This window comes from Stegostoma tigrinum, chromosome 44 (assembly GCF_030684315.1).
Source record: "Stegostoma tigrinum isolate sSteTig4 chromosome 44, sSteTig4.hap1, whole genome shotgun sequence".
In the NCBI taxonomy this organism is placed as follows: domain Eukaryota; kingdom Metazoa; phylum Chordata; class Chondrichthyes; order Orectolobiformes; family Stegostomatidae; genus Stegostoma; species Stegostoma tigrinum.
This window is the reverse complement of record NC_081397.1, coordinates 2,441,314-2,467,691: the sequence shown is the minus strand read 5'-3', so window position 1 is coordinate 2,467,691 and position 26,378 is coordinate 2,441,314. Positions and strand designations below refer to the sequence as shown.

General features: G+C 45.1%; 4 protein-coding genes across 7 annotated transcripts; 2 read left to right on the top strand and 2 right to left on the bottom strand.

Annotated features, from left to right (window-relative positions):
* Positions 1 to 721: 721 nt before the first annotated feature.
* LOC132206838 (late histone H2B.L4-like) lies at positions 722 to 20,513 on the top strand. Of its 4 annotated transcripts, XM_059641920.1 has the most exons (6): positions 722 to 849; positions 1,559 to 1,640; positions 5,955 to 6,066; positions 8,905 to 8,993; positions 10,661 to 10,737; positions 18,812 to 20,513. In XM_059641920.1, exon 6 carries the CDS (start codon positions 18,823 to 18,825, stop codon positions 19,201 to 19,203), a length of 381 nt encoding a protein of 126 aa, XP_059497903.1. In that variant the 5' UTR covers positions 722 to 849; positions 1,559 to 1,640; positions 5,955 to 6,066; positions 8,905 to 8,993; positions 10,661 to 10,737; positions 18,812 to 18,822; the 3' UTR covers positions 19,204 to 20,513. The 4 variants fall into 4 exon arrangements, with proteins under 4 accessions (XP_059497903.1, XP_059497905.1, XP_059497902.1 ...); XM_059641922.1 differs by lacking the exon at positions 5,955 to 6,066; XM_059641919.1 differs by lacking the exon at positions 10,661 to 10,737.
* A 788-nt stretch (positions 20,514 to 21,301) lies between these two features.
* LOC132206837 (late histone H2A.2.2-like) lies at positions 21,302 to 21,924 on the top strand. Its single transcript, XM_059641918.1, has one exon. It carries the CDS (start codon positions 21,319 to 21,321, stop codon positions 21,709 to 21,711), a length of 393 nt encoding a protein of 130 aa, XP_059497901.1. The 5' UTR covers positions 21,302 to 21,318; the 3' UTR covers positions 21,712 to 21,924.
* Positions 21,925 to 22,522: 598 nt separating this feature from the next.
* LOC132206847 (histone H3) lies at positions 22,523 to 22,939 on the bottom strand. Its single transcript, XM_059641943.1, has one exon. It carries the CDS (start codon positions 22,931 to 22,933, stop codon positions 22,523 to 22,525), a length of 411 nt encoding a protein of 136 aa, XP_059497926.1. The 5' UTR covers positions 22,934 to 22,939.
* Positions 22,940 to 23,814: 875 nt separating this feature from the next.
* Positions 23,815 to 24,126, bottom strand: LOC132206841 (histone H4). The gene has a single exon (XM_059641936.1). It carries the CDS (start codon positions 24,124 to 24,126, stop codon positions 23,815 to 23,817), a length of 312 nt encoding a protein of 103 aa, XP_059497919.1.
* Between the last annotated feature and the right edge of the window lie 2,252 nt (positions 24,127 to 26,378).

Here is a 26,378-nt window from a genome sequence, read left to right as displayed (position 1 = left end):
TTGACCTGTCCGTCCTCCCCGGACTGACCTATCCCTTCCCTACCTCCCAACCCATACTCTCCTCTGCACCTATCTTCTCCTCTGTCCACCTTCGGTCCGCCTCCCCCTCTCTCCGTATTTATTTCAAAATCCTCTCCCCCTCCGCTTTTCTGTTGAAGCGCCTCGGCCCGAAACGCCAGCTTTTTGTGTTCCTAAGATGCTGCTTGTCAGCTGTGCCCATTCAGCCCCACACTTTGTTATCATAAGATTAGGCGTGATGTTTTGAATTAGGGAGCACATCTAACGGGCCGAATGGCCGTTAGCTACTCCACTTGCCCACCAGATTGTGAGAGCCGGAGGGAGGGAGTTATTAACATGGTCCGGGAAACGATCGAAACTCATCGTTCAGCTTCTGTTTCACGCTCTTTTTTTTGCGAATTGGTATTGAATCGTGGGAAAGAAAAGTCATTATATACAAACGGTCTCTGCTCTTTCCCCCACAGCCCCCAGTTGCTTTGCTGAAACTGGGTGTAAAGTGAATTGGGGAAATGATCAATTGATCACTGTTTCTGGGAATTACTTGGAAAAGTAGCGCATGCGCGATATTCCCCCCGAAAAAGAGGTGCTTTTGGCTGTTGAGAGGAGCGCATGCGTGAGGCCCTCCCCCTGCGCTGCCATTGACGGGCATTTCCTCAGTGAGTGGAAGAGGTTTGTTTGAAACAGACCGCAATGGAGAGACCAGCGCCCAGGGAAGCGGGGGAGCAGCAGGCTCCTTCCGGCAGCGCATCGAGATGTGAGTCTGGGACACAGATGGGGGCTCCGAGACCGGCATTGATTCGGGCTCAGTTCAGGGAGAACCGGGGGCTGTTGGTAAGTGGCCGAACGGGGCAGGAACTGGTCCCGGAACTTGGAGAGAGAGCATCCTGGGGGCGGGGAGAGAGAGGCCTTTCTCGGGCTGTGTGTGGGCCTGCTGAGGGAGACACAGCGGCAAGAAGCTGCTGGGGGTCAGTCTTGTGGTTTTCAAATCCCCAACCACTGATGGAAATTCCTTGTTTGGCTTCTGTTTCATGCTGTTTGTTGACATTGTGCTGTCAAAGTCGAAACACAGACAAGACTGGAAATATAAGAACCCTGTAAAGGACATGGATTAGAGTCAATATATTCTACAGTCAGTGCATTGGGATTTGGTAACATGAGCTGCGCAGACATTGCAGTGGCTCTGGGTAGCACCTTACGTGGAGCTGTACAATTATCGTTCCATTTCTAGATTTTACCCAATTGCTATCGAAGCAGATATATTTTTTAAAAAATCCTCAGACAAGGCGCAGCTGAAAGTTAAAATGGAATCAGACCTGCATTTGAATTGATGACTTTAAAGAAAAGGTAGATGTCTCATGACACTGTCATCATCTCTCAGGTTCTTTTGAAATGACAGGCTTTTGGAGCACCGTTCTTCAGAAGAAGTTAAAGAAAAGAAACATCCTAATAATTATTACCTGAGTATTACAGTAATCTTTTTGACATTTTAAAACTTAATTGATGTTGATTTACAGGAGTAAACTCTGCTGTCTTCCCCCAGGAAAACGCTTGCAGGAACAAGACGATGTAATGTGTGCTTGGTACGAAGCCAAGGGTGACCAGCTGCTTTGAACAACCAACAGGTATGTTACCATGTCCAAGCAGAGAACATCCTTTCCACAGGCACAGAGCAAATTGAGTCAGAGACACATTAAACTCAATTTCTGGTGACATGCGTGCAAGCCAACAGTCAAGCACAAACAACAAAATAAAAATAGTTTTTTTTTCCCCCTCTGTTTTCTCAATACACCACCCTGCTTCAAAAAAGATCATTTGTAGCCTATTGGCATTTATGGCATTTTTGAAAGTGAATAGACTGAATTTTCATCTGAAATAGACACAAAAGAATGGCAGTAAACCTACATTTAGTAAGCATGTTTTCAAATTTACTGTCAAGGTGAAGAAATCTTTCATGCTGTCACATAGTTACACCAACCAAACATATAGCAGATAATGAGGACAGATATGGAAGAAAACATTGACGTTATCATCAGTAACTGAGCAGGACAGCATTCATCTTTTGTCAAATACATGTCCCAGGCTCAGCCAGAACAGTTAATTAATGTGCCTTCCAAATGCACATCCTGTCCCAAAGCCTGACGTAGAATGCCAGCAGAGTGTACGCACACACTTTCTGGCACACACGCACTCCACTGAGTTGTAAATATATACACTATCCCCATCACATGTGTCACACCATCTAACAGCCATGAAGATCATGTATATTGCAAACCTCACAGTGTAACAATGAAGATGATTTCCACTCACGGATTTCAGGTCAGAGAGCTAGCCTTTCATGATAAGTGACAAATAGAAAAGAATGTGAGCTAAATACTTCAATCCTCGTGTGGACATGCACTCCTGTGTTCATAATGTCAATATCACTCATTCACTGTATTTGGGGAAAAAAAGGACAAATTTTGTGGAGTTCAGTTCAGGCAAATGCGAGGTGATGCATTTTGAAAGATCCACTTCAAGAGCGAATTATGTGGTAAATGGCAAAGCCCCAGCAAAAGTTGATGCCCAGAGAGATCTGGGTGTTCAGGTCCATTGCACCCTGAAGGTGGCAACGCATGTCGATAGAGTGGTCAAGAAGACATAGTGCATTCTTTCCTTCATCAGATGTGTCATTTAGTGCAAGAGTTGGCAGGTCATGTTACAGTTGTATAGGGCTTTGATTTGAACACATTTGGAATATTGTTTTTGGTTCAGGTCACCACATTACCAAAAGAATGTTGATGCTTTGGAGAAGGTGCAGAGGAGGTTCACCAGGATGTTGCCTGGTATGGAGGGTGCTAGCTATGAAGAGAGTTTGAGTAGATTAGGATTATTTATATTGGAAAGATGGAGGTTGAGGGGGAACTTGATTGAGGCCTACACAGTCATGAGATGAATTGACGGGGTGGATAGCAAGAAGCTTTTTCCAAGAGTGTGGAACTCTCTGACTACGCTTCATGATTTCAAGGTGAGGGGCAAAAGTTTAAGGATGATATGCATGGAAAATTCTTTACACAGAAGGCTTTGGGTGCCTGGAATGCGTTGCCAGCGGAGGTGGTAGAGGCGTGCGTTATAGTGTCCCTTAGTATGTATGTAGACAGATAGGTGACTGGACAGGGAGCAGAGGGATACAGATCCTTGGAAAATAGGTGACAGGTTGAGATAGGGGATATGGATCAGCACAGGCTTGGAGGGCCAAAGAGCCTGTTCCTCTGCTGAAATGTTTTTTTTTGTTCTTTGACACACTGAATTCCCAAGAAGTAGTCCAAGAAATATATCGAACATGAGATTAATTTCACCTCTCTGTGTCACCATCTCATCGACTTAGAGATAATTAAAGTCTCATTTCCTTTTGTACAAACTGGAGAAATTGCATATCAGGATAACTTTCAGATTGAAATTGAAATTGATATTGTCATTGCATTTGTTTGCATAAAACTACAAACTGAATAGTGAAAACCATCTGATACACTTCCAATGAATATAAACTTTGCTATTAAATGGACCAGAAGGAAATCAAGTAGTTACCTGAAATGATACAGAGAATAACCTACACTCAAGCAGATAACCTAGATTGTTGACTGTACAATTAAGTATGTCTCATACAGTGAGCTTGCAACAACAAATGAACATTAAACTCAATATGTATCCAGACCAGAGACAGAGCAAGCCGAAATAAAAGACAGAAACCCTACCCCAGAAATTATACAGGGAGAGAATGATAAATGCATTCACAAACCAGATAATGTCAGGCATAGCCTAAAAACTCATCTCTCAGATTTACAGGACAGGATCTGACAGGGCCAAATGGTTAAATACACTTGCACAGCCAGAGAGAAGAAACTGACAGGCACGTATTGATAACGGCATACTCATATTCACATATCAGAAAATGACAGGGACAGAAAGATAATTACACACACATTCAGACTACAAAAACTGACAGGTACAGGCTGATAAATACATGCATACATGACAGGACAGCAAGAGCATAAGCATATGTAGATTGATAACTACATTTGCGTATTCACAGACAAATTTGACAGGGACATATTTGTAACACTTTGACATTCACGCAAGAGGAATTGATGGATATAGGTTGATAACGAAACTCACATATTTCACAGCAGAAACTGAGAGGGACAGTTTGATGATTACGCTCATATCTTCACGTGACAGCTACCGACAAGTACGAAGCGATGATTACCACTCTCACACACAAATTCATAGACGTCTGCAGCACAGGAAACAGTCCTTTCTCTCACTGAATCTGCACTGTTCAGAAACAACCAGCCGACAATTCTACATCAATTCAGCCAGTATTCAAATTCCATAAATGTGTCATGTTGGCAGAGGAAGTATCATCCTCACCTTTATCAGTTGTCAATTTCTTCACCAAGCATGATCAGATTTTTTTTATTCTATGTTAAGCAAGAGGACTTTATAATCAGAGACCTTTTGTTTTCAAATTAGCTTAAAATTTGTTCAAATAGCTCTGTTCCTCTTGACAATCCACCTGAATTTTTACATAAAACACAAGAAAGCTTCATGCCGTTTTTTTCAAACAAGCAAGATCACAATAGAACCGCCCTCACTTATATTTTGCAAACATTGTTCAACAGTGTTTATTCTTCAGTAAATTCAGTTTGATGGTTCCAGTTTTGCCCAGTGAATGACAGAAAACAAAAGTTCAACACCGAGCATGTTAATGTCCGCGCCGTAAAACAAAATCCAAGTAAGAAGGCTAATTTTCTTTCCTGCACAACAAACATTGTGGTCAGTCAGCTGCAATGCAGTTGATTTGTTCATTGCACTTCCTCTTTGGCAATAACATCCTAAATTAACATCTTTACTTTAGCAGCATTCCAAGACTTGTGTCACTATGCAATGTTGAATAATATTAATCTCATCCTGAAAATATCCTTTGATATCACCACAGCAGTTAGACTCTGCAATGTATCCTTGGCAAAGGTCCATTGCTTCTCTGTCCTCAACTCTACAGAAAGGCACAGACTCATTTCAGTTGCAATGCCTTGCATTTTCACTTGCTTATAAATGCTGGAGGCACAAACAACTGAAGAATATAGGCTGTTTCACATTTGCGAAAGAAGAAATGAACCGAAAACTCTGTCCTCTGCCATGGTGGTAATTGGCTCTCCACTTTGCAAGAAATACTTAATCTGCTCAGTAACGCAATACAGGAAGATAGAAATAGGATCAATTGAGTGTATCTGTCTGTCTTGTTTCATAACAGCAGCTCTTGTGCCAATACACCGTCGGTACAGAATAACTTAGAAAGCGTGGAGATGCTGCCAGGTTAGTAGATACCCAGGCAAAAACAAAAGAAAATGCCATTTCTCTTAAATATCACATGGGTGGGAAAGCTCCCCTTTCATTACGCATTAATAGGACAGGGTAAGAGCGAAGTACTTCAATCCCAGTATGTGAATACTTTCCTTGAGGATTAAGTATGAGGTATAAGCTTGGCATAAAGTAAATTCGTCATGTTCACTACATCAGAAAATACTGAATCGATTGCATGATCAATGATGAATTCTACTGAAACAGCTGAAGAAGTAAATTGAAATCCAGATTAAATATGCTTCCAAATATCACACCATGCCTTTGATTTGGACACGTAACTAGTGCGTCAATTTCCTTTGTTGAAACTGAAGGAAATATATAGTAGGCCAAGTTTAAAATGAAATAAACATTGCAATTTAATTTGCTTCCAAAGAGGTACAAATGAAAAAGCAGCTCCCATCTCGTGCAGAAGTACTGCATAAAGATGTTGTTAAATGGACCAAAGAAGAAAGCAAATGGGGTCGTGAACAGATACAGATAACTGGAGTTCATTGGAAATAGATTGAAGAAACGCTGATCTCATGATCTTGTTACAGGAGGAATAAATACACATTCAGTTTTTGAGTGACTGACCAATCCCGAACGAAACTTACTATCATAAACCGGACAGTGACCAAACTGTATCCACAGAGTCGGAGACTGACAAAGGTATTAAAACAGTTTAATTTACATGATCTGATTATTTGGCATTGGGTAAAATCTCATTCATGTTGAGCAGCAGAGATTTGAACAATAGAAGAATGTCAGCAGTTCCTACAAGTAACTTGTTCAATGCAACATTACCCCTCGTTACCCATGTGAAATATGAAGACAACGCATGAGGAATACATTGACACACAATGCCAGAGACTGAATCGATCCCATGCTGACTGTCAGCCGATGCTGCTGAAAACCAGCAGTAACCACGCTTATAATCTGAGTGGGAGACTGACTATTTCAGAAGAATGCCCACACTCTCTATGTGATTAATGTATTATAAATTAGTGTTATAATGATATAATAATTTATAATACACCTCATAAAGGGAATCCAATCATACATGCAGAGCTGGAAACACAAGCAGACATTTGGAAAAGGACAGTGTCACTTAGCCCAATACCCATCTTTCATTCAGATTGGCACCTCATTAGAAATCTCCCTCTCATACAACAAACAGATGCTGAAAGGAAAGGAATGAAATTGATACCTCTGGTCGGCATGGACTGTTGGACCAAAGGTCTGTTTCCCAGATGTACTTTGACAATATTTCTGCACTCTCATATTCACAAAGCAGAAACTGATCAGAAGAAACTCACAGTAACACTCCCAAGCCGCATGAGGCATAAAATGGCATAACAAGGCAGTTATATTCACAGAGTAGAATCTGATAGGGGGAAATAACAATTATATTTCCATATTCAAATCACAGAAACTGATTGGAAAAGGTTTACAACTGCACTTCAACATTCACACTGCAGGTAATGACAGGGACAGATTGATAACAATGTCCGTATATGCACATGGCTAAGAATGATAGGTAGAAATAGATAACTGTATTCTCGTATTCATGGAGAGGAAAGCATTACAAATTCATAACTACATTTATATATTCACATCACAAAAACTGATAGTTGCAGATGAATAACTACATTCTCAGGTTCCCAGAGCAGACGTGGGCAGATACAGATGGAAATTTGCACTCAAATATTCACGTTGCATGTTCACACATCATTATCAACAGATTAATTACAAAACTCACATCTGTATAACACAAATAGACACTGATTGCTGTGTGAAGGTGCAATTGTATTTTTCAATCAGTCCCTGTCAGTTTTCACAACGTGGATGTGTGATTTTAGTTATCAATCAATACCTGTCAGTGAATGCCACGTGAATGTGTGAGGATAGTGTAATGCACGTTAACTACAGGGATTTTAGTAAGACATTTGATAAAGTACCATGCAGCAGATGAATCAGAAATGGAAAGGCTTTTGGGATACAGAGCAATGTGCTAAATTGGAAGCAAAGTTTGCTTTGCAACAGGAATCAAATGGTCAATGGCTGCCCTTGTAAACCGAAAGCTGTTTGAAGTGGTGTTTCTCATAGCTCAGTGTTGGGACATCTGCTGTTTGTTTTATGTGATCACAACTTGGACTTGAACATGGGGATACAATTGGGAAATTTTCAGCCAGCACAAAAATTTAACAGTGTACTGATAGTGCAGAGGATAGCTGTCAGCTCCAAAATGATATAGAAGTTTTAGTGGAAGGGGCAGATGAGTGGCATATGGAGTTCAACTCTGATAAATGTGAGGTAATGCATTTCAGGAGGTGCAAGGACACAAAATAGGAATACATGAGGTGGTGTGGAAATAGTACATAAAGTGAGTGGTTTGGTGTGCAAGTGAAATGGAGTATGAAAATAGCAGTACAGGTGGATAAGATTGTGAAACTAGGTATATAGAATGCTGTCCTTTTTTGGCAGAGGTATACAACACAAAAGTAGGGCTATAACGATGAAAGTATTTAAGACACTGGTGAGGCTGGAACTGATGTATTGTGCGCCGCGATGGTCACCACATTACAGGAAAATGTTATTGCTCTGGATATATTGCAGAGAAGATTTACTGGAATGTTGCCAGGGCTGGAGAGTTATAGCTATGAGGAGTGATTGCAGAGGTTGGAGCTGTATTATTTTGAACAGTGAAAGCTGGGAGTGCCATGATTCAGGCAATTGGGATGGGCAGAGATAGAGTCGACAGGGGGAATCTGTTTCCCTTGGCATAGAGTTTAAAAACCATTGGGTGTGGATTAAGTGAAGTGGCAGGACGATGAGAGATGATGGGAGGAAAACCATTTTTATGAGAGGGTGCTTATCTCAAATACGCTGCCTGAGTTGCTGATAGCAGAGATTCTCAACTCTTGTAAGAACATACCTGGACCTCCACATTAAGTCTGCAAGCTGCAGGGCTATGGGATGTATGCAAGAAGATCGGATTTTATGATGGCCATTTTGGGGTGTTTGGGTCAGCATGGATATAATGAGCCAAATGGCCACCTTCTGTGCTGCATAATTTAAATGGATCAATAGTTCCTGACCATTCTGTCCCTGTCAGCCTCTGTTGTGTAATACATGAATAATTACCAAAGACCTCGAGGGACACATTGATAACTACACTCACACATTCACCAAGTAGCAACTGACATGAATAGATCAATAACTAAACTCGCATCCACTGACAAGCTTCCACTGGGCCGTTCCAGTCATGGAGCTGTACAGGTATCATTTACTTTCAGGAGCTCATTCAAATGGTGTTGAAGTTTTTAGAAATGATCAGACAAGGAGCAGCTTGGGCAAGATTGGATCAAAACCCATAGTTATGTAAGAATTCCTAGTAATATTAGTATATCCAAATGATTATTAATGAAATGTTGTGTTGATCAGTTAAACATTGTCAAACCCAATTGATGTTGCTTTACCCGAACTATCTCTTCTGTCTTCCCGCAGAAAAAAAGAAAACACTTGAATGACCAAGACAAAGTAAGATTTCTTCAGTGCAGAGGCAAGTGTGACCAGATCCTTCTGATAAACAGCAGGTATGTTCCCACTGTCAGAGCAGAGAACATCCTTTCCGCAGTCACAGAGCAGATTGAGTCAGACACACAGTGAGCTTAATTTCCAACAGATATGTTCAAATTTTTCCAACAGGAGAACAACGTTGGAGAAATTAAACTTTATTTTTCTTATCTCTCCATTCCAAATACACAGTTCCAACAAATTTCAGCATTCATCATCCATTGACTTGTACACTATTTTTGAAGATGGATGAACTGAAGTTATACACTCAGTATCTGAATGAAATCGATGTAAAATTACTCTACTAGCAATTATCACATAATGAATCACACCTCCACTAAGAATATTACTGGCTGCTGACAATTAAGCCACTTTTACAAGTAGAAAATGACCAGTATGGATTGATGCCTAACCTCACTCATTTGTGTTGCAAATGCATACAAAAGAGAAAGGATGACGAGACTCACATATTGACATTGCAGAAACCGACAGCTAAAGATTAATAAAGATATTCACACATTCACATCATAGAAACTGGTATACACAGGTTAGTAAACAACACTCACATTCACATAGCAAACTGACAGCAACTGAACGATAACTACTTTCACATATCCACACAGCAGAAACTGGCAGCTACATATTGATGACAACTCCCAATTTCACAGACCATAAAGTGACAGGTACAGTTTTATAACTGCATACCCACAGACTTAAAAAATACCGACGGGTACAGTTTGATAACTATACTCAAATATTCACAAAGTAGATTCCCACAGGTACATATTGATAACTTTACTTGCAAATTATGAGGTACTGATAGGTACAGGTTGCTCTACATGCACATATCCATACAGAAGAAATTGATAGGAACTGATTGACGATCACTTTAGAGATAGCAAGAGCTGCAGATTCTGGAGTCAGCCTTCCCAGTTTCACAAAGCATTAGCTGACAGATACAGTTTGGTAACTACTCTCATATTCACAGAGTAGAAGCTGACAGGCCGTTATTGATAACTGCACTCACATGGTCACCAAGCAGAAACTCAGAGATTGATAACAGTGACATTCAAATTGCAGAAACTGGCGGCTACACAATGATAGCTGCTGTCACACTTGCATTGCATGAACCGTTGGGGTCAGATTAATAACTATGCTGTTGTTGAATTGCTCGACAAGCTTCTTGCTTGTTTAGAGACATTTTGTCACCATCTACATAATACCTTCAGTGCACCTCTGGTGATGTGTTGCTGTTGTGTCCTGCTGGCTGTTCATGTGCTGCAGTTTGCTGGGGTGGCTGACATCACTTCTGGATTTGTTTCTCAGTGGTTGGTGTATGGGATCCTGCTCTACGCATTTGTTAATGGCATTCCAGTTTGAATGTCAGGCCTCCAGGAATTCTCGTGCATGTCTTTGGTTGGCTTTTCCTCAGATGACTAAGTTGTCCCAGTCAAATTGGTGTCCCTCTTTGTCCATGCGTATTGAGATGAGTGATAGTTGGCCATGTCTCTTGGTAGCTAGTTTGTGTTTACGAATCATGATGGCTAGTTTCCTACCAGTTTGGCCTTTGTACTGTTTTTGGCATCTGTGCACGATATCGTGCAAATAACGTTGGTTCTGTCAGTTCTGGTTGTTGGCTCGGGGCAATATGGTGCTCATTTCTGATATGTTTTTCATGTTTGGTCAGGTGACTAGTGTCTCTGGACGTGCTGTGTTCTCCATTTGTCGTCTGTTGTGCAGGTGTCGAAGGACAATGCTTTTCAGGTAACCTTCGTTTCTATAGTCACTGTATCGTGTTCTTCCTCAGCTTTACGCAGCTCTGGATGCTGCAGTGTGTTGTGGCTCACTTGAACAGTGTTTTGGTGCAGCTCCATGAGTAGATATTGGGATGATTGCTATTGTAGTTGAGTATCTGATCAGAATGTATTAAAACATGTAATAACTACACTCTCAGGCTCTCCTAATTGACATTGATGGAGAGCGATTGATAACTAAACATTCACACAGCAAAACAGTGTCATGGACAGACTGATAATTTCAGACACATATTCACTGAGTAGAAACTGACTGACAGAGAATGACATCTATACTCAGGTACCCGGATAGCAGAAACTGACAGGAACAGGTTGATGATAACACGGACATGTACATGATACCTACATCCCTCATTCCACTTGCATTAACTGAGTGGTACAGATTGAGTCCTGCACTCTCACATTCACACAACAGAAAGTGGCAGAGACAGATATATAACTGCATTCATTCACACGGCACAAACTGTGAGGACGAGGTTGTCAACTACGCTCTCACATTTACAGAGCAGAAACTGACAGGTACAAAGTAAATCTGCACTCATACATCCACAAATCAGAAACTGAAAGGCCCACATAGATACCCACCCTCAGTGTTTCACACAGCATAAACGGACAATATAAAAACCGAAAGAACTGCGGATGTTCCCCCCGCAGCGGTCGGCAATGCCCTCAACCGTGTCTTCCACATTTCCCGTGCCTCATCCCTCACACCCTGACCCCGCAATAACCGCCAAAACAGAACCCCCTTGGTCCTCACATCCCACCCTAGCAACCTCTGGATACAATGCATCATCCTCCGACACTTGTGCCGTCTACAATTCAACCCGACCACCGAAGACATTTTTACTACCCGACCCTTGTCTGCTTTCAGATGAGACCACTCTCTCCACAACTCCCTTGTCCGCTCCACACTGCCCTCCAACCCCAGCACACCCGGCACCTTCCCCTGCAACCGGAGGAAGTGCTACACTTGCCCTCACACCTCCTCCCTAACCCCAATCCTACGCCCCAAGATGACTTTCCACATCAAGCAGATGTTCCCCTGCACATCCGCCAATGTGGTAGACTGCATCCGCTGTACGCGGTGTGGTTTTCTCTACATTGGCGAAACCAAGCGGAGCCTTGGGGACTGCTTTGCAGAACACCTCCGCTTGGTTCGCCATAAACAACTGCAGCTCCCAGTCGCGAACCATTTCAACTCTCCCTCCCATTCCTCAGACAACATGTCCATCCTGGGCATCCTGCAGTGTCATAATGATCCCACCCGTAGGTTGCAGGAACAGCAACTCATATTCCGCTTGGGAACCCTGCAGCCTCAAGGTATCGATGTGGATTTCACCAGCTTCAAAATCTCCCTTCCCCCCCGCTGCATCCCAAACCAGCCCAGCTCTTCCCCACCTGCATAACCTGTTCTTCCCCTCACCTATCCCGTCTTCCCACGTCAAGCCGCACCTCCATTTCCTACCTCCTAACCTCAGCCTGCCCCCTTGACCGGTCCATCCTCCCCAGACTGACCTATCCCCTCCCTACCTCCCTACCCATACTCTCCTCTCCACCTATCTTCTCCTCTGTCCATCTTCAGTCCACCTCCCTCTCTCTCCCTATTTATTTCAAAATCCTCTCCCCCTCCCCCTTTTTATGATGAAGGGTCATGGCCGAAAACGTCAGCTATTATGCTCCTAAGATGCTGTTTGTCCTGCTGTGTTCATCCACCCCCATGCCTTGTTATCTGCGGAAGCTGTAAATCAGGAACAAAAACAAAGTTGCTGGAAAAGCTCAGCAGGTCCAGCAGCATCTGTGAGGGAGAAAACAGAGTTAACATTTCAGGTCCGGTGTACAGATCCATAACTAAACTCACGTATTCACATTGAGGAATCTTTGAGCTAGAGACTGATAATCACAGTCATACATTCAGAGAACAGGAACACACAGGCATAGACTGATAACTAACTTCTGTATTAACATAGCAGAAACTGACTCTCATTGACTGGTAACTGCATTCATGTTATCTTGTCAGGTGCAACAAACAGGTACGGATAGATAACTACACTCACGCATTCACACCGTAAATACTGACAATGACAAACAGCTTCAATCCCACCTATTGCATAGCAGAGACTGTCAAGAACAGATTGATAACAAAGTGTGGAGCTGGACAATCACAGCAGGCCAAGCAGCTCCTGAGACGCTGCTTGGCCTGCTGTGTTCATCCAGCTCCACACTTTGTTGTCTTGGATTCTCCAGCATCTGCAGTTCCCGTTATCACAGGAACAGATTGATAACTGCACTCAAATATTGACACATCAGAAGCTGGCAGGCGCTGTTTAATATCCAAACTCTCATATTCACATACCAGAAAATGGCAGGTATAAATTGACAACCACACTCACATACACACAGTCGCAGAAACTGACAGTGAAAGAACTGATAACAGCGTTCAGACGTTGACATCACAGAGCCTGGCAGAAACAGAGTGATAACTAAACCCTCACATTCTTATCACAGAAACTGCCATGGATAGATTGGAAATTTAATCATCAAGCAGAACCTGACAGATACAGAGTGATGTGATAATGGGAACTGCAGATGCTGGAGAATCCAAGACAACAAAGTGTGGAGGTGGATGAACACAGCAGGCCAAGTAGCATCTCAGGAGCACAAAAGCTGACGTTTCGGGCCGAGACCCTTCATCAGAGGGGGGGATGGGGAGATTGAACTGGAATAAATAGGGAGAGAGGGGGAGGCGGACCCAAGATGCAGAGAAAACAAGATAGGTAGAGAGGAGCCTACAGGTGGGGAGGTGGGGAGGGGTAGTTCAGTCCAGGGAAGATGGATAGGTCAAGGAGGCGGGATGAGGGGTAGGTAGGAAATGGAGGTGCGGCTTGAGGTGGGAGGAAGGGATTGGTGAGAGGAAGAACAGGTTAGGGAAGCAGAGACAAGCTGGGCTGGTTTTGGGATGCAGTGGGGGGAGGGGAAGAACTGGGCTGGTTTTGGGATGCAGTAGGGTGACCCCAGAGGATCCCCCTCATCCTCACATACCAGCCCACCTACCTCTGGATACAACATATCATCCTCCGACTCTTCCGCCATCTACAATCCGTCCCCACCACCCAAGCCATTTTTCCATTCCCACCCTTGTCTCTTTCCGGAGAGATCACTCTCTCCACGACTCCCTTGTCCACTCCACACTCCCCTCCAACCACACCACAGCAGACACCTTCCCCTGCAACCGCAGGAAGTGCTACACTTGTCCCACACACCTCCCTCACCCCCATCCCAGGCCCCAGGATGACCTTCCATATCAAACAGATGTTCACCTGCACATCTGCCAATGTGGTATATTGTATCCATTGCACCCAGTGTGGCTTGCTCTACATTGGAGAAACCAAGCGGAGGCTTGGGGACTGCTTTGCAGAACACCTCCGCTCGGTTTGCAACAAACAACTGCACCTCCCAGTCGCGCAACATTTCAGCTCCCCCTCCCATTCCTCAGACGACATGGGCCTCCTGCATTGCCACAATGATGCCACCCGAAGGTTGCAGGAACAGCAACTCATATTCCGCTTGGGAACCCTGCAGCCCAGTGGTATCAACGTGGACTTCACAAGCTTCAAAATCTCCCCTTCCCCTACTGCATCCCAAAACCAGCCCAGTTCTTCCCCTCCCACCACTGCATCACAAAACCAGCCCAACCTGTGTCTGCTTCCCTAACCTGTTCGTCCTCTCACCAATCCCTTCCTCCCACCTCAAGCCGCACCTCCATTTCCAACCGATCACGTCATCCCGCCTCCTTGACCTGTCCATCTTCCCTGGACTGACCTATCCCCTCCCGACCTCCCCACCTATACCCTCCTCTCTACCTATCTTCTTTTCTCTCCATCTTCAGCCCGTCTCCCCCTCTCTCCCTATTTATTCCAGTTCCCTCTCCCCATCCCCCTCTCTGATGAAGGGTCGAGGCCCGAAACATCAGATTTTGTGCTCCTGAGATACACTGATAACTGCTGCCAAACATTCGCAGAGCATGGATGAAAATAAACAGATTGATAACTAAACACCCGTTTTCACAAGACAGAAGACTGATGGGGAAAAATTAGTACATCCTCTCATAATTTCACACAGCAAAGACTGATATGGATGGAATGATAACTACAATTACACATTCATGCAACAGAATCTTGCAGGAATGTACTGATAATTGTACAAACAAACTCACTTAGGAGAAACTGACAGTCTCAGATTTAAAACCACACTCTCTTTGTCACAAACTAAAAACTGGGAGGTACAGTGTGACAACTGAACTCAATAGTCACAGAACAAAGTCTCCCAGGTACAGTGTGATAACTACCTTCTCACATCTGCCTAACAGAAACTAAACTCGCATATTGACGGAGCAGAAATTGGCATGTGCAGACTAATGCCTGCACTCTTACATTGATACTACCGAATGGACATGTAGTACAAGTAACAACACTCATGCATTTTCTTGGAGAAACTGTCAGGCATGGATTGAGAACTACACCCACACATTCACAGAGCACACATTGAAAGGTACAGACTAATAATGTCACACTTTTGGACAACAGAAATGACAGAGGTAGAAGACCTGAAATATCAAGCGACATTGAAGATCTGGTCAGGAAAGGGAAGAAGGCATACATTGGGTTTAAACTATCAGGCTCAAGTGAATCCCTAGATAACTATAAAAAGTGGAGAAGCACACAAGAGGGAAATCAGAAGAGCAAAAAGATGTCATGAAATGGATCTGGCAGAAAAGGTTACAGATAATCCCCAAAGGCTCATTAGTTATAATAAGAGTAAAAGGTTGGCTGCGGAGAGGAGGACCTCTTTAAGATCAGGATGGTGGTCCATGTGTGGAGCCACAGCAGAAGGGGAGGATTTTTAATGGATATTTCTCCTCAGTGTTTGCTGAGGAGAGAATCATGGATGCTAAGGAAATGAGATTAATTCCCTCCAGTGTGGAAACAGGCGCCTCGGCTCAACAAGTCCACACCACCCCTTCAAGCTTCCCACCCAGACCCATACCCCTGTAACCCACACACCCCTGAACAGTACAGGCAATTTAGCATGTCCGATCCACCTAACCTGCACATCTTTGGGCTGTGGGAGGAAACCGGAGCACCCGGCGGAAACCCACGCAGACACAGGGAGAATGTGTAAACTCCATACAGACAGTCGCCCGAGGCTGGAATCGAATCTGGGTCCCTGGTGCTGTGAGGCTGCAGTGCTAGCCACTGTGCCACCCTATAATCCCTATTAGAAATAAAGGAAGGAAGTAGAGATATTTTGGACTGCATCTGTATGAACAGAAAGGGTGTCTTTGCAGCCTTAGATCATACAAAGGTGGATGAATTTCTGAGTTCTGATAGTGTCCATCTCGGATTTTGTGGGAAGCCAGTAAAGAAATTGCAGAGGCCCTTCCTTTGCAGAGATTTTAGCTTCATTTTTAGCCACTGGCGAGGTTCCAGAAGACTGGAGGGTGGCTAAAGTTGTTACATTGTTTATGAAAGGGAGGAAAGACAAGCCAGGGAACTTCCAGCCAGTGAGCCTAACACCAGCAGTAAGCAAGTTATTGGAAAGGATGCTGAGTGACAGGATCAATGAACATTTGGATATTCAAGGTATGATTACGGATAGTCGGCATGGATTTGTGTGCGGAAAGGCACATGTGACAAATCTTTGAGTTTTTCAAAGAAGTAACCAAGTGAATAGATGAGGGGAGGGCAGTAGATGCAGTCTGTGTGGACTTTAGTAAGGCCTTTGACAAGGTCCTGCACGCAGACCAGTAATGAAGGTTAGGTTGCAAGGGATCCAGGGAGAGCTAGCTAATTTGATTCAAAAATGGCTCGATGGTAGAAAGCAGAGTGTGATGGTTGAAGCTTGTTTCTCGGACTGGAGGCCTGTGACTCGTGGTGTGCCACAGGGGTTTGTGCTGTGACCTTTGTTGGGCACCTCGGTGTCTCAGTGGCTAGCACCGGGGATCTGGGTTCAATTCCATCCTCAGGCGATTATCTGTGTGGATGTTGCACATTCTCTCCGTGTCTGAATGATGTTCCTCCGGGTGCTCCGGTTTCCTCCCACAGTTCAAAGATGTGCAGGCTAGGTTGGTTGGCTATGGGAATTTTCCCGTAGTGTTCAGTCATGTGTTGGGTGAGTTATAGCAGGATGGATCTGGGTGGGATGCTTGGAGTGTCAGCATGGACTTGTTGGGCCAAAGGGCCTATTTCCACACAGTAGGGATTCGATGATTGTGTGATAAGTGGCCTTGATGTGAATGTACAAGGCATGATTCGTATGTTTTCCAATAATACAAAATTAAGATGTAGTTTTGAAAGTGCGGAAGGTTTATCAAGAAAATAGAGGGATTTAAGAAGGACCTTGCGGAGTGGTGCACATGTGGAATCAGCTGCCAGAGAAAGTTGTTGAGGCAGGTGCAATTGCAGCATTAAAAAAAGGGTAGGTTTTAGAGGGATATGGACCAAATGTGGGCAGTTGGAATTAGCTGAGAGGGCACCATGATCAGCATGAACCAATTTGGGCTGAAGGGCCTTTGTCCATGCTGCATGACTGCCTGACCTCAGACTACAACAGGACCTTGATCGAGAGGACCAATGGGCTATGGAGTGGCAGCTGGGGTTTAATCTTGACAAATGTGAGGTGCTACATTTTGTCACAGAAAATCGGGGCAAGACTTGCACACTTCATGGTCAATTCTCGGGAAGTGTTGCCAAACTAAGTGGCCATGGAATGCAGGCTCATAGCGTCTTGAAAGTGGAATTCCAGGGAGACAGGGCAGTGAAGAAGGTGTTTGATACAATTACCTTTATTGGTCAGGGCATTCAGTGTATATTGAGGATTGGGAGGTGATGTTGTGACTGTACAGAAGATTGGTTAGACTACTTTTGAAATACTGCATTCAGTTCTGATGCCCCCTTGCAATAGGGAAGGTGTTGTTAAACTTGCATGAGTCAGGAACATGTTTAAAAGGATGTTGCCACAGTTTGAAAGTTTGAGTTTCAGGGAGAGACTGAATAGACAGGGCTTATTGTGGCTTGTTTTGCAGCTTGTTTTCCATGGAGTGTCAGAGGCTGGGTGGTGACTGTATAGAAGATATAAAATTAAGAGGGGCATGGATAGCATGAATAGTCACGTTCTTATGCACACGGGATAGGAGTCCGAAACGAGAGGGCATGGGTTTTGGATGAGAAAATCACGATGTGAAAGGAATTTAAGGTGGGTAATGTTTGCTCACAGAGTGTGGTGTGGAATTGCAGTGAACTGCCAGAGGAAGTGGTGGAGTTGAGAACAGCTACAACATTTAAATGGCATCTGGGCGGGTGTATGAATAGGAAGGGCTTAGAGTGATGTGGGCCAAATGCTGTCAAATAGGACGAGATTAATTTAGGATATCTGGTTGCCATGGATGAGGTGGACCCACGAGTGTTGTATATCTTTATGACAGTATGACAGGAACAGACTGTGAGAGAGTAATAACCATCCACACTGCGTGAAAAGCGTCAGATGGATAACTGCACTCCCATTTTCATATCGCAGAGACTGACAGATATTCGACAAACTATCCCTCATTAAACATCAAGCTCTGAACACAATACTGCTTATAGTGTAATGCAGAAACTACAGAGAGTGATGAAACAAAATAATATGTTATACATGAAAGGTTGCTTTGAGCAGATAAATACATTGTCGCAATTAAAAACTCTCAGGTACTGTGTTTAAAATATCAATAAATGACAATAACGAGTTCAATGTAGAGTGATCCGGGTACAAAATTTCGGCTTGTGTTTCACTTTTCGTTGCATATCCTGACAGATCCCCGATGTATCCCACACTAACCAATCACAGAAAAGCTAATCACATCCTCTGAGATTCTTGTAAACTGTCCAATCATGAACAAGACCTCCCCAATCCCTCATTAGCATTGCTGACGCCAGCAGCCTATAAAAAGCGAGCTCCGCGCCCACTTTCCCTTATTCTGTGTCTGACAGTGACCGTCGCTATGGCAGATGAGAAGAAATCGCAGGCAACTTCCAAGAAAGGCGCGAAGAAAATCATCAAGAAGGCGCCGGGGAAAAGCGGCAAGAAAAGGAGCCGACGCAGGAAAGAAAGTTACTCCATCTACATCTACAAAGTGATGAAGCAGGTTCACCCCGACACCGGCATCTCCTCCAGGGCCATGAGCATCATGAACTCGTTCGTCAACGATATTTTCGAGCGTATCGCAGGGGAGGCTTCCCGCCTGGCCCATTACAACAAGCGCAGCACCATCAGCTCCCGGGAGATCCAGACCGCCGTGCGGCTGCTGCTGCCCGGGGAGCTGGCCAAGCACGCCGTGTCGGAGGGTACAAAGGCGGTGACCAAGTACACCAGCTCCAAGTGAGACACCTCACTGCTGAAAGCAGACACCAATCCAAAACCCAACGGCTCTTTTAAGAGCCACCCACAATTGCACTGAGACAGCTGAACCGTTTTAACTTGGATAGTCGATGCTAGAGAATCTGAGACAACAAGGTGTGGGCCTGGGTGAACACAGCAAGCTGAGCAGCGTCAGAGGAGCAGGAATGTTGACATGTCGGGGCGAGACCCTTCTTAAGAAATTAGGTTTTAACTTTGTGGTTTATTCTGGGTCTGTATAATTTATGTCCCTAAGCTTTGTGTTTCGTTTTCAATAAACTTTGTTCAAAAAAATTCGTGTGATCCCTGACCCTCTGCCCTTTATTCTCGGTTGCGTAGTTCCCTGACTGTTTTCCCTGCCTGTATAGAGAGCATACTTTTCGTCCCGGAGTCATTTTTTCTGCACCTTCTATGTTTTCCAGTTACTCTGTAACCCTTGATCAGCGCAAAAGCTGCAGTGCCCCGTGGGTTATGAAACACGAGTTTCACCCGGAATGAAAAGTAACTGTTCTAGTCCCACGAATAGATTTTGAAATTTACTTGTCCTTTTCTTTCATTAACTTTTCCAAGCGCCACTGAGACTTCGTCTGATGTTTGCAGAGCACTGCAAATGAGGCCCTCAGCTGTCGATAAGGGGCTTTCAAACTGAACTGAGATAAAACCAGATTAACTGCTGGATTGCCATATCAAGTGTGAAACTGTGGTTGAAGTCTGATCAAGGACAACAGGGACGGCACTTTAAACTAAAGTTTCACCGCTCTCTCCGGCAAGAAGGTTATGTGAGTTTTTCCTAAATATTTCAGGGTCCACTTGCAATATGAAAAATGAATTAAATTCGATGAAAAATTAAATTATTCATTCCTCTTTGTAAAACTTCTTTTTCCTATTTCGGACATGTTGGAGGGTTTTGTCGCTGTGGGTAATGAGCCCTAAATTTCTCCCGTGGTAACGAAAGCAAATGACCCCGAATTTGAGACCCACGAAGAGTAGTATCGTGCGATTTCTGTTTTGTTTCAATTCCCAAATCTCGACGTGAAGTTCTCCGAATTTATTTTCAGAATGCAGTATGTGGGGCTTGCTGTTCTCGAGAAGAGGCTTTCAAAATGAACCGAGATTAACAGGGAAGTCTGATCTAGCACAATAATTACAAAATTTCCCGAAGTCGGTGTTACTCACTGAGTGAGAACGAGAGGTTATGTCAAGGATCAATTTGTAATCTGAAAGGAAATTAAATCGTAAGCATTCATGTAAAGCGTCTTCCTCGTATTGCCCATGTTGGCGGGCTTTTCAAATCGGAAAGAAGACGGTGGATGATTTGGCGCCGGTATTTTCCTACCGTTTCCACGCAGAGGAATTTTGTTTTATTTTCAAATCTCCCCGCGGGTTCTGTCCAGTTTTGCAGAAAGCTATAAATGAGGCTTTCTGCTGTCGGTGTGAACATTTCAAAGTGAACCGAGATGAAAGCAGAACAGCTGCCGGACTGGCATCGCAAAAGTAGAAATATTGTTGATCTCGTGCAGTAGGGAGCGCGATTGTAAAATGTTGTTTAAAGCAGTAATGCGCTCAACGGGAAAGAAATTGTTGTGTGATACTTTTATCATTATATCCATTATCGGCATTATATGCTGATCTGAAATAAAATAAATCTGTGCAGAGACTTACTTCGGGCGGGCTCTTTTTTCTGCCATCTGCTTATTCTTAAGTATAAAAAAAATCAGAAACACATCGATTCACTGAGGCCTGGGAATCAGAGAGAGATTGTGTGAAGTATACAGGTGTATTCTAAAAGTAAATTATCTGAAATATGAACGTATTCTTCTTTGTAAAACTTCTTCCAGTTTTGTACATATTGGCGGGCTTTCCGAGTTTGAAAGAAAGCGGTTGATGATTTGGCGCCGGGATGTTCCCGCCTCCTCCCCGGGCCCTCTCCGGATTGGTGAGGGAAGCAGATATCTGATTGGGAATGGAAACGACATTAGGAGATACCGAACAATGTGACCAATCAGCAATGGCCGCACCCCCATTCCTCCCGAAGGTACAAGAGGGCGGGATGGGGCCACATTGTAGCATTCTCTGTGAAAGTGTTTGAGAGGTTGTGGCAATGTCTGGGAGAGGAAAGGGCAGTGGAGGGAAAGCTCGCTCGAAGGCCAAGTCCCGGTCGTCCCGGGCTGGCCTGCAGTTCCCGGTGGGCCGTGTTCACAGGCTCCTGAGAAAGGGTAACTATGCTGAGCGTGTGGGTGCCGGAGCGCCGGTCTATCTGGCTGCGGTGCTCGAGTACCTGACGGCTGAAATCCTCGAGCTGGCCGGTAACGCGGCCCGGGACAACAAGAAGACCCGCATCATCCCCAGGCACCTCCAGCTGGCCGTGCGCAACGACGAGGAGCTCAACAAGCTGCTGGGAGGGGTGACCATCGCTCAGGGCGGGGTGCTGCCTAATATCCAGGCCGTGCTGCTGCCCAAGAAAACCGCCGCAGGGGGCTCCGCTAAAAAGTGAAGAGGCCGTTCTTGAATTTGCAAACGCAAAGGCTCTTTTAAGAGCCACCCACAACATCAGTGAAAAGCAACTAGACCGTCACTGCTGGCTAATTAACTTTCATGTTATGTTCCAGCACGGTCCTTTAAATGAGCAAAAATAATCCCTTTTGTTTTCTCCTTAACACGGATAACACTAAAACAGCTGCCGGACGGTACGAATAAAGTTGGAGGTTTTGCTACAGGGACAGCGACTTCAAACAGGGGCATTCCCATCAATATGCTGACAGGGAAATAGAGACATGGAATAGCTCTGCGCCAGACAGTGGCCATGCGAGACTGACCCGACCGTCCTCAGTTGGTCGAGCGAATCCCCTAGTGGGAGATTGCGCTGCGCAAAATTTCGAGTGCACGAACAAAAATATAAAAATAGTTTCTATGTTCTGGTGGGTTTTGAAATTGGCGATTGTTCCCCACCATCCTCCTCCGCCAAGTTGTTACAGCTGGGGAAACGCCAAGGGAAGCAATTCGCACACAGAGGCGTTTCAATTGGAAATGTATAAATTATAAAACGTGGAGTGCAGTACTTGAATTTGTTGCGATTAGTGAAAGTGTATAAATCTGATTGCCCCGAGTTGCGTCCTGTCTTTAAGATGAATTAGTGCATCTCAGACACATTAAGTTTCTGTAAGAGCTGTGGTATTGAGACGACATCAATAGCATTAACTAAAGTCCATAGTGCCTGACGATTGCTGCTCTCTCTGTATCGTGTCGTGGCTCTGAAAAGAGCCGTTGTTTCTCGGGGTGAATGTGCAGGGTGGGGCACGCTCCTTTTAGGCGCGCTCCCCGCGGATCCGGCGGGCCAGCTGGATGTCTTTGGGCATGATGGTGACCCGCTTGGCGTGGATGGCACACAGGTTGGTGTCCTCAAACAGCCCCACCAGGTAAGCCTCGCTGGCCTCCTGCAGGGCCATCACGGCCGAGCTCTGGAAGCGCAGGTCGGTCTTGAAGTCCTGAGCGATCTCCCGCACCAGGCGCTGGAACGGCAGTTTGCGGATCAGCAGCTCGGTGGATTTCTGGTAGCGGCGGATCTCCCGCAGAGCCACCGTGCCGGGCCTGTAGCGATGAGGCTTCTTCACTCCGCCCGTGGCCGGAGCGCTCTTGCGGGCCGCTTTGGTCGCCAGCTGCTTGCGGGGAGCTTTTCCTCCGGTGGATTTGCGCGCTGTCTGCTTGGTTCTGGCCATTCTCTCTGTAATACACACAGGCCGCTGCTATCAATGATGATCCTGCTGCGGCGCTGCCTATTTAAGGGAATGGAGAGCCCGCCCTAGAACTGGGATTGGATACAGCCCCGTCCCTCAACCCCCTGAGAAACAGCCGCTGAAGGACAGAAAAGGCAGCAAAATAGTTGTTGGAGGCTGATTGGTTAAGTTGAAATGACAGTTGGTCAATTTCAAATCGCCCGCCGATTTCAGCCTGAGCTGAAGTAATTTTAAAACGAGAAGTCCCATGTGTCTGCAACTAAGGTTATATCTTATGCTTTACAAAATTTTCTTGTGAACCTAACTTGCAGTCAGCGCGGAGAGGGCTCTGAATCATTTCCTGATGTGTCTCTGACAGGCAGTTCGAATGAACTCGCCACTAAAACATCAGCACAGCTACCAGAATCAAACTGAACAAAGTATCATTCCTGGAAGCGTCAATGAAGTACAAACACTGCAATATGCAATTAGCGCCTGGGCCCAAAATTCCGGACAGAGCAAATTATTATTCATGGTATGGACAACTGGTAGTATTACTGATAGATTGGTATTCACTAGAAAGGGCATAACCAGCTGCAGAACAGTATCGTCTCGAATGGCGTGAAACCTCTATCTGTAGTGCAGGGATACCTTGGTTAGAAAACACTTTTCTGCATACAGTATAATTTCACAATCCGCGCTCTCTCTCCTGCAACGCGCGGCACGAAGTTAATATATTTCCTTAAAGGATTGGTTCAAAATTAAAAGTCGCTGCAACAGCCCTATGTGTTGCCTTTCCCCGTCCTCAGGTCTCCGCTCTCAATCGGAGGGTTTGGGTGGCTCTGAAAAGAGCCTTTGGGTTCGCTGGAAAAGGGACGAGTTGCTCAGCCGCCGAATCCATAGAGAGTGCGGCCCTGGCGTTTCAGAGCGTACACCACGTCCATGGCAGTGACCGTCTTGCGCTTGGCGTGCTCAGTGTAGGTCACCGCATCCCTGATCACATTCTCCAGGAAAACCTTCAGCACCCCGCGGGTCTCCTCGTAGATCAAGCCCGAGATGCGCTTGACCCCGCCACGGCGAGCCAGGCGCCGGATGGCTGGTTTCGTGATGCCCTGGATGTTATCACGGAGCACTTTGCGGTGCCGCTTCGCCCCGCCTTTTCCCAGGCCTTTGCCTCCTTTGCCTCTCCCAGACATCACGCTTCTTCACTGCAATCGCTGCCGAGTGAGAGCCGAGCTGCCTCACCTTCCTTCTTTATACAGCCCGCCCCGACCTGACTGAGAAAGAGCTGACAGAGAGGGAGAGGCGGCCCGGGCAGGAAACTAAGTGACAGACAGAGAAATGTCCAGCTCCGCCTCCAGCTACGACTCAAGCTTCATGTTCGAAGATAAAAAACGTGGAACTTTTAAAAGCAGTTGTGATACAATTAAACGCTCATGTGCCGGCCTTTCTTTCAGGAGACAGCATGTCAGCTTCCATTTCAAAGATAGCAGAAACTGCAGATGCTGTAGAATACGACAGTGTCAGTTTCCATTGCTCCAGCTGAATCACACAAAATCAATTCTTGAGGGCTGTGTTATGAAGCGGGGTTTCTGCGCCAGTGTTACTCTCTCCCTGAATGTGTAAAATAGAAACGGACAGGAACTGAAACTGACTTTTCCACAGCCATGATAACAAAGTGTGGGGCTGGATGAACACAGCTGGCCAAGCAGCATCTTAGGAGCACAAAAGCTGATATTTCGGGCCGAGACTCTTCATCCAGCCAATATCACTTTCCACAGCCATATCACATTCCTCAGTGACTGCCTCCGGCTCAGACTCACACCACGTGGATTCCAACTCAAGTTTCATCCCTCATGTTTTGAATCCTCCTAGGATCATAGATATCACCATGATGTTCAACGTTCCACGGACGGCAGCTCTGGCCACATTCTGAGATCCGCCCTCAATGCGATGCGGCGGCACATGCATACTCTCAACCTCTCTCTCCAACAGCATCGTAACACACTGGCTCAGAGCTGTACCAGTCCTCAGTTCCACTTCATCCTCCGGCTCATTCGTCAGACTAACAAGGAATTTTTTTTCTTGTCCGATCAGGCAATCAGGCCCACAAGATGCATCAACTCAAAAATACCAATGGCTGTCTGGAACCTACCGCTCCTTCCCTTCCCTCTGACTCTATCCCTTCCCACAAACACCCCACATCATGTCCGGTATTGGCCATCCCTCCTAACCTTCTGCTCTCTGATGCTGAACGCTCTGTACTCAGCAAAGGCCTCAGCTTTATCTCTCTGCATCCAGTTCTGAGGAAGGGTCATCGGACCTGAAATGTTCACTTTTTTCCCCTCCATAGATGCTGCCAAATCTGCTGAGCATTTCCAGTAACTTTGTTTTTGTTCCTGAACTGCAAGTGCACCCGAACTGATGGTCAGTAAAAATGAGAGGGGGTGTCCTCACACTGATTCATTGTAGAATGTGCGAGAGGAACTGGTGTAAATGGAGCCAAGAAAGCGTGCTTTGAGTAATTCAAATTAATTAATGCCTACGTCTCCACTCGGAACCAGGACAGGGACCCTTTGAGCCGGGCTCAGCTCTTTCCTGAGACATATCGGTGTCTCTGACAGGAGCCTTTGGGTTCAGATGGTTACATGTTGCACCTATGGGTTCATTTCTTTGCTGCTTTCTTGGTCACTTTCACTATCAGCTTGGCCTTCACTTTAGTGAACCTTTCCAATGTTTTCAATTGTATTTGCTCCTCCTGCTCTGACAGTGAACATTACAAAATCAATCCCAGCGGAGATCAGCTGTTCTCCACTAAACATAGACACACAGACCGTGCAGTTTCTCAGCATGGGGAGATGTAGCTAACCTCTCGTCAAAGTGAGTGTGTGCCTGGGCAGACTTTCCGAGAGGAGAAGGAACATTGACTGCTTTGCTGTAATACAGGAGTATTGTTCTCAGGGTCAGTGCAACATGTCCAATTCTGTTCACTATCACACATTAATCGATACAATACCATAGAGATTTGGGATTGTAGTGGGGATTGTTGTGATGGAACTTGCTGTTAGGGTGGATGGAGGCTATATCAAGCCTGATCAGTGTGTGAGTGTAAAACTGCATCACAGAGACGTGCAGGAAGGCATCCTTTGACTTGGGCCTCAGCATCATTGTGTCCTCCACTATCAACATCCTGGAAGCTACCATGAACCACAAGCTGAACTGGACTCACCCAATAAATGCAGTGGCAACAAGAGCAGGTCTAAGGCTATGGATACTGCAGCAAGTAACTTACCTCCTGATTTCTCAAACCTGTCCAAAATCTCCAACATTTAAGTCATGTGTTAGTGCTGCTCCAATTGCACACGGCAAGCGAGATACTATCCATGAAAAAGCTGCTCCTGTTTAATTGGTACCACATTCACAAACATCCACTCTCTCAAACATAAAA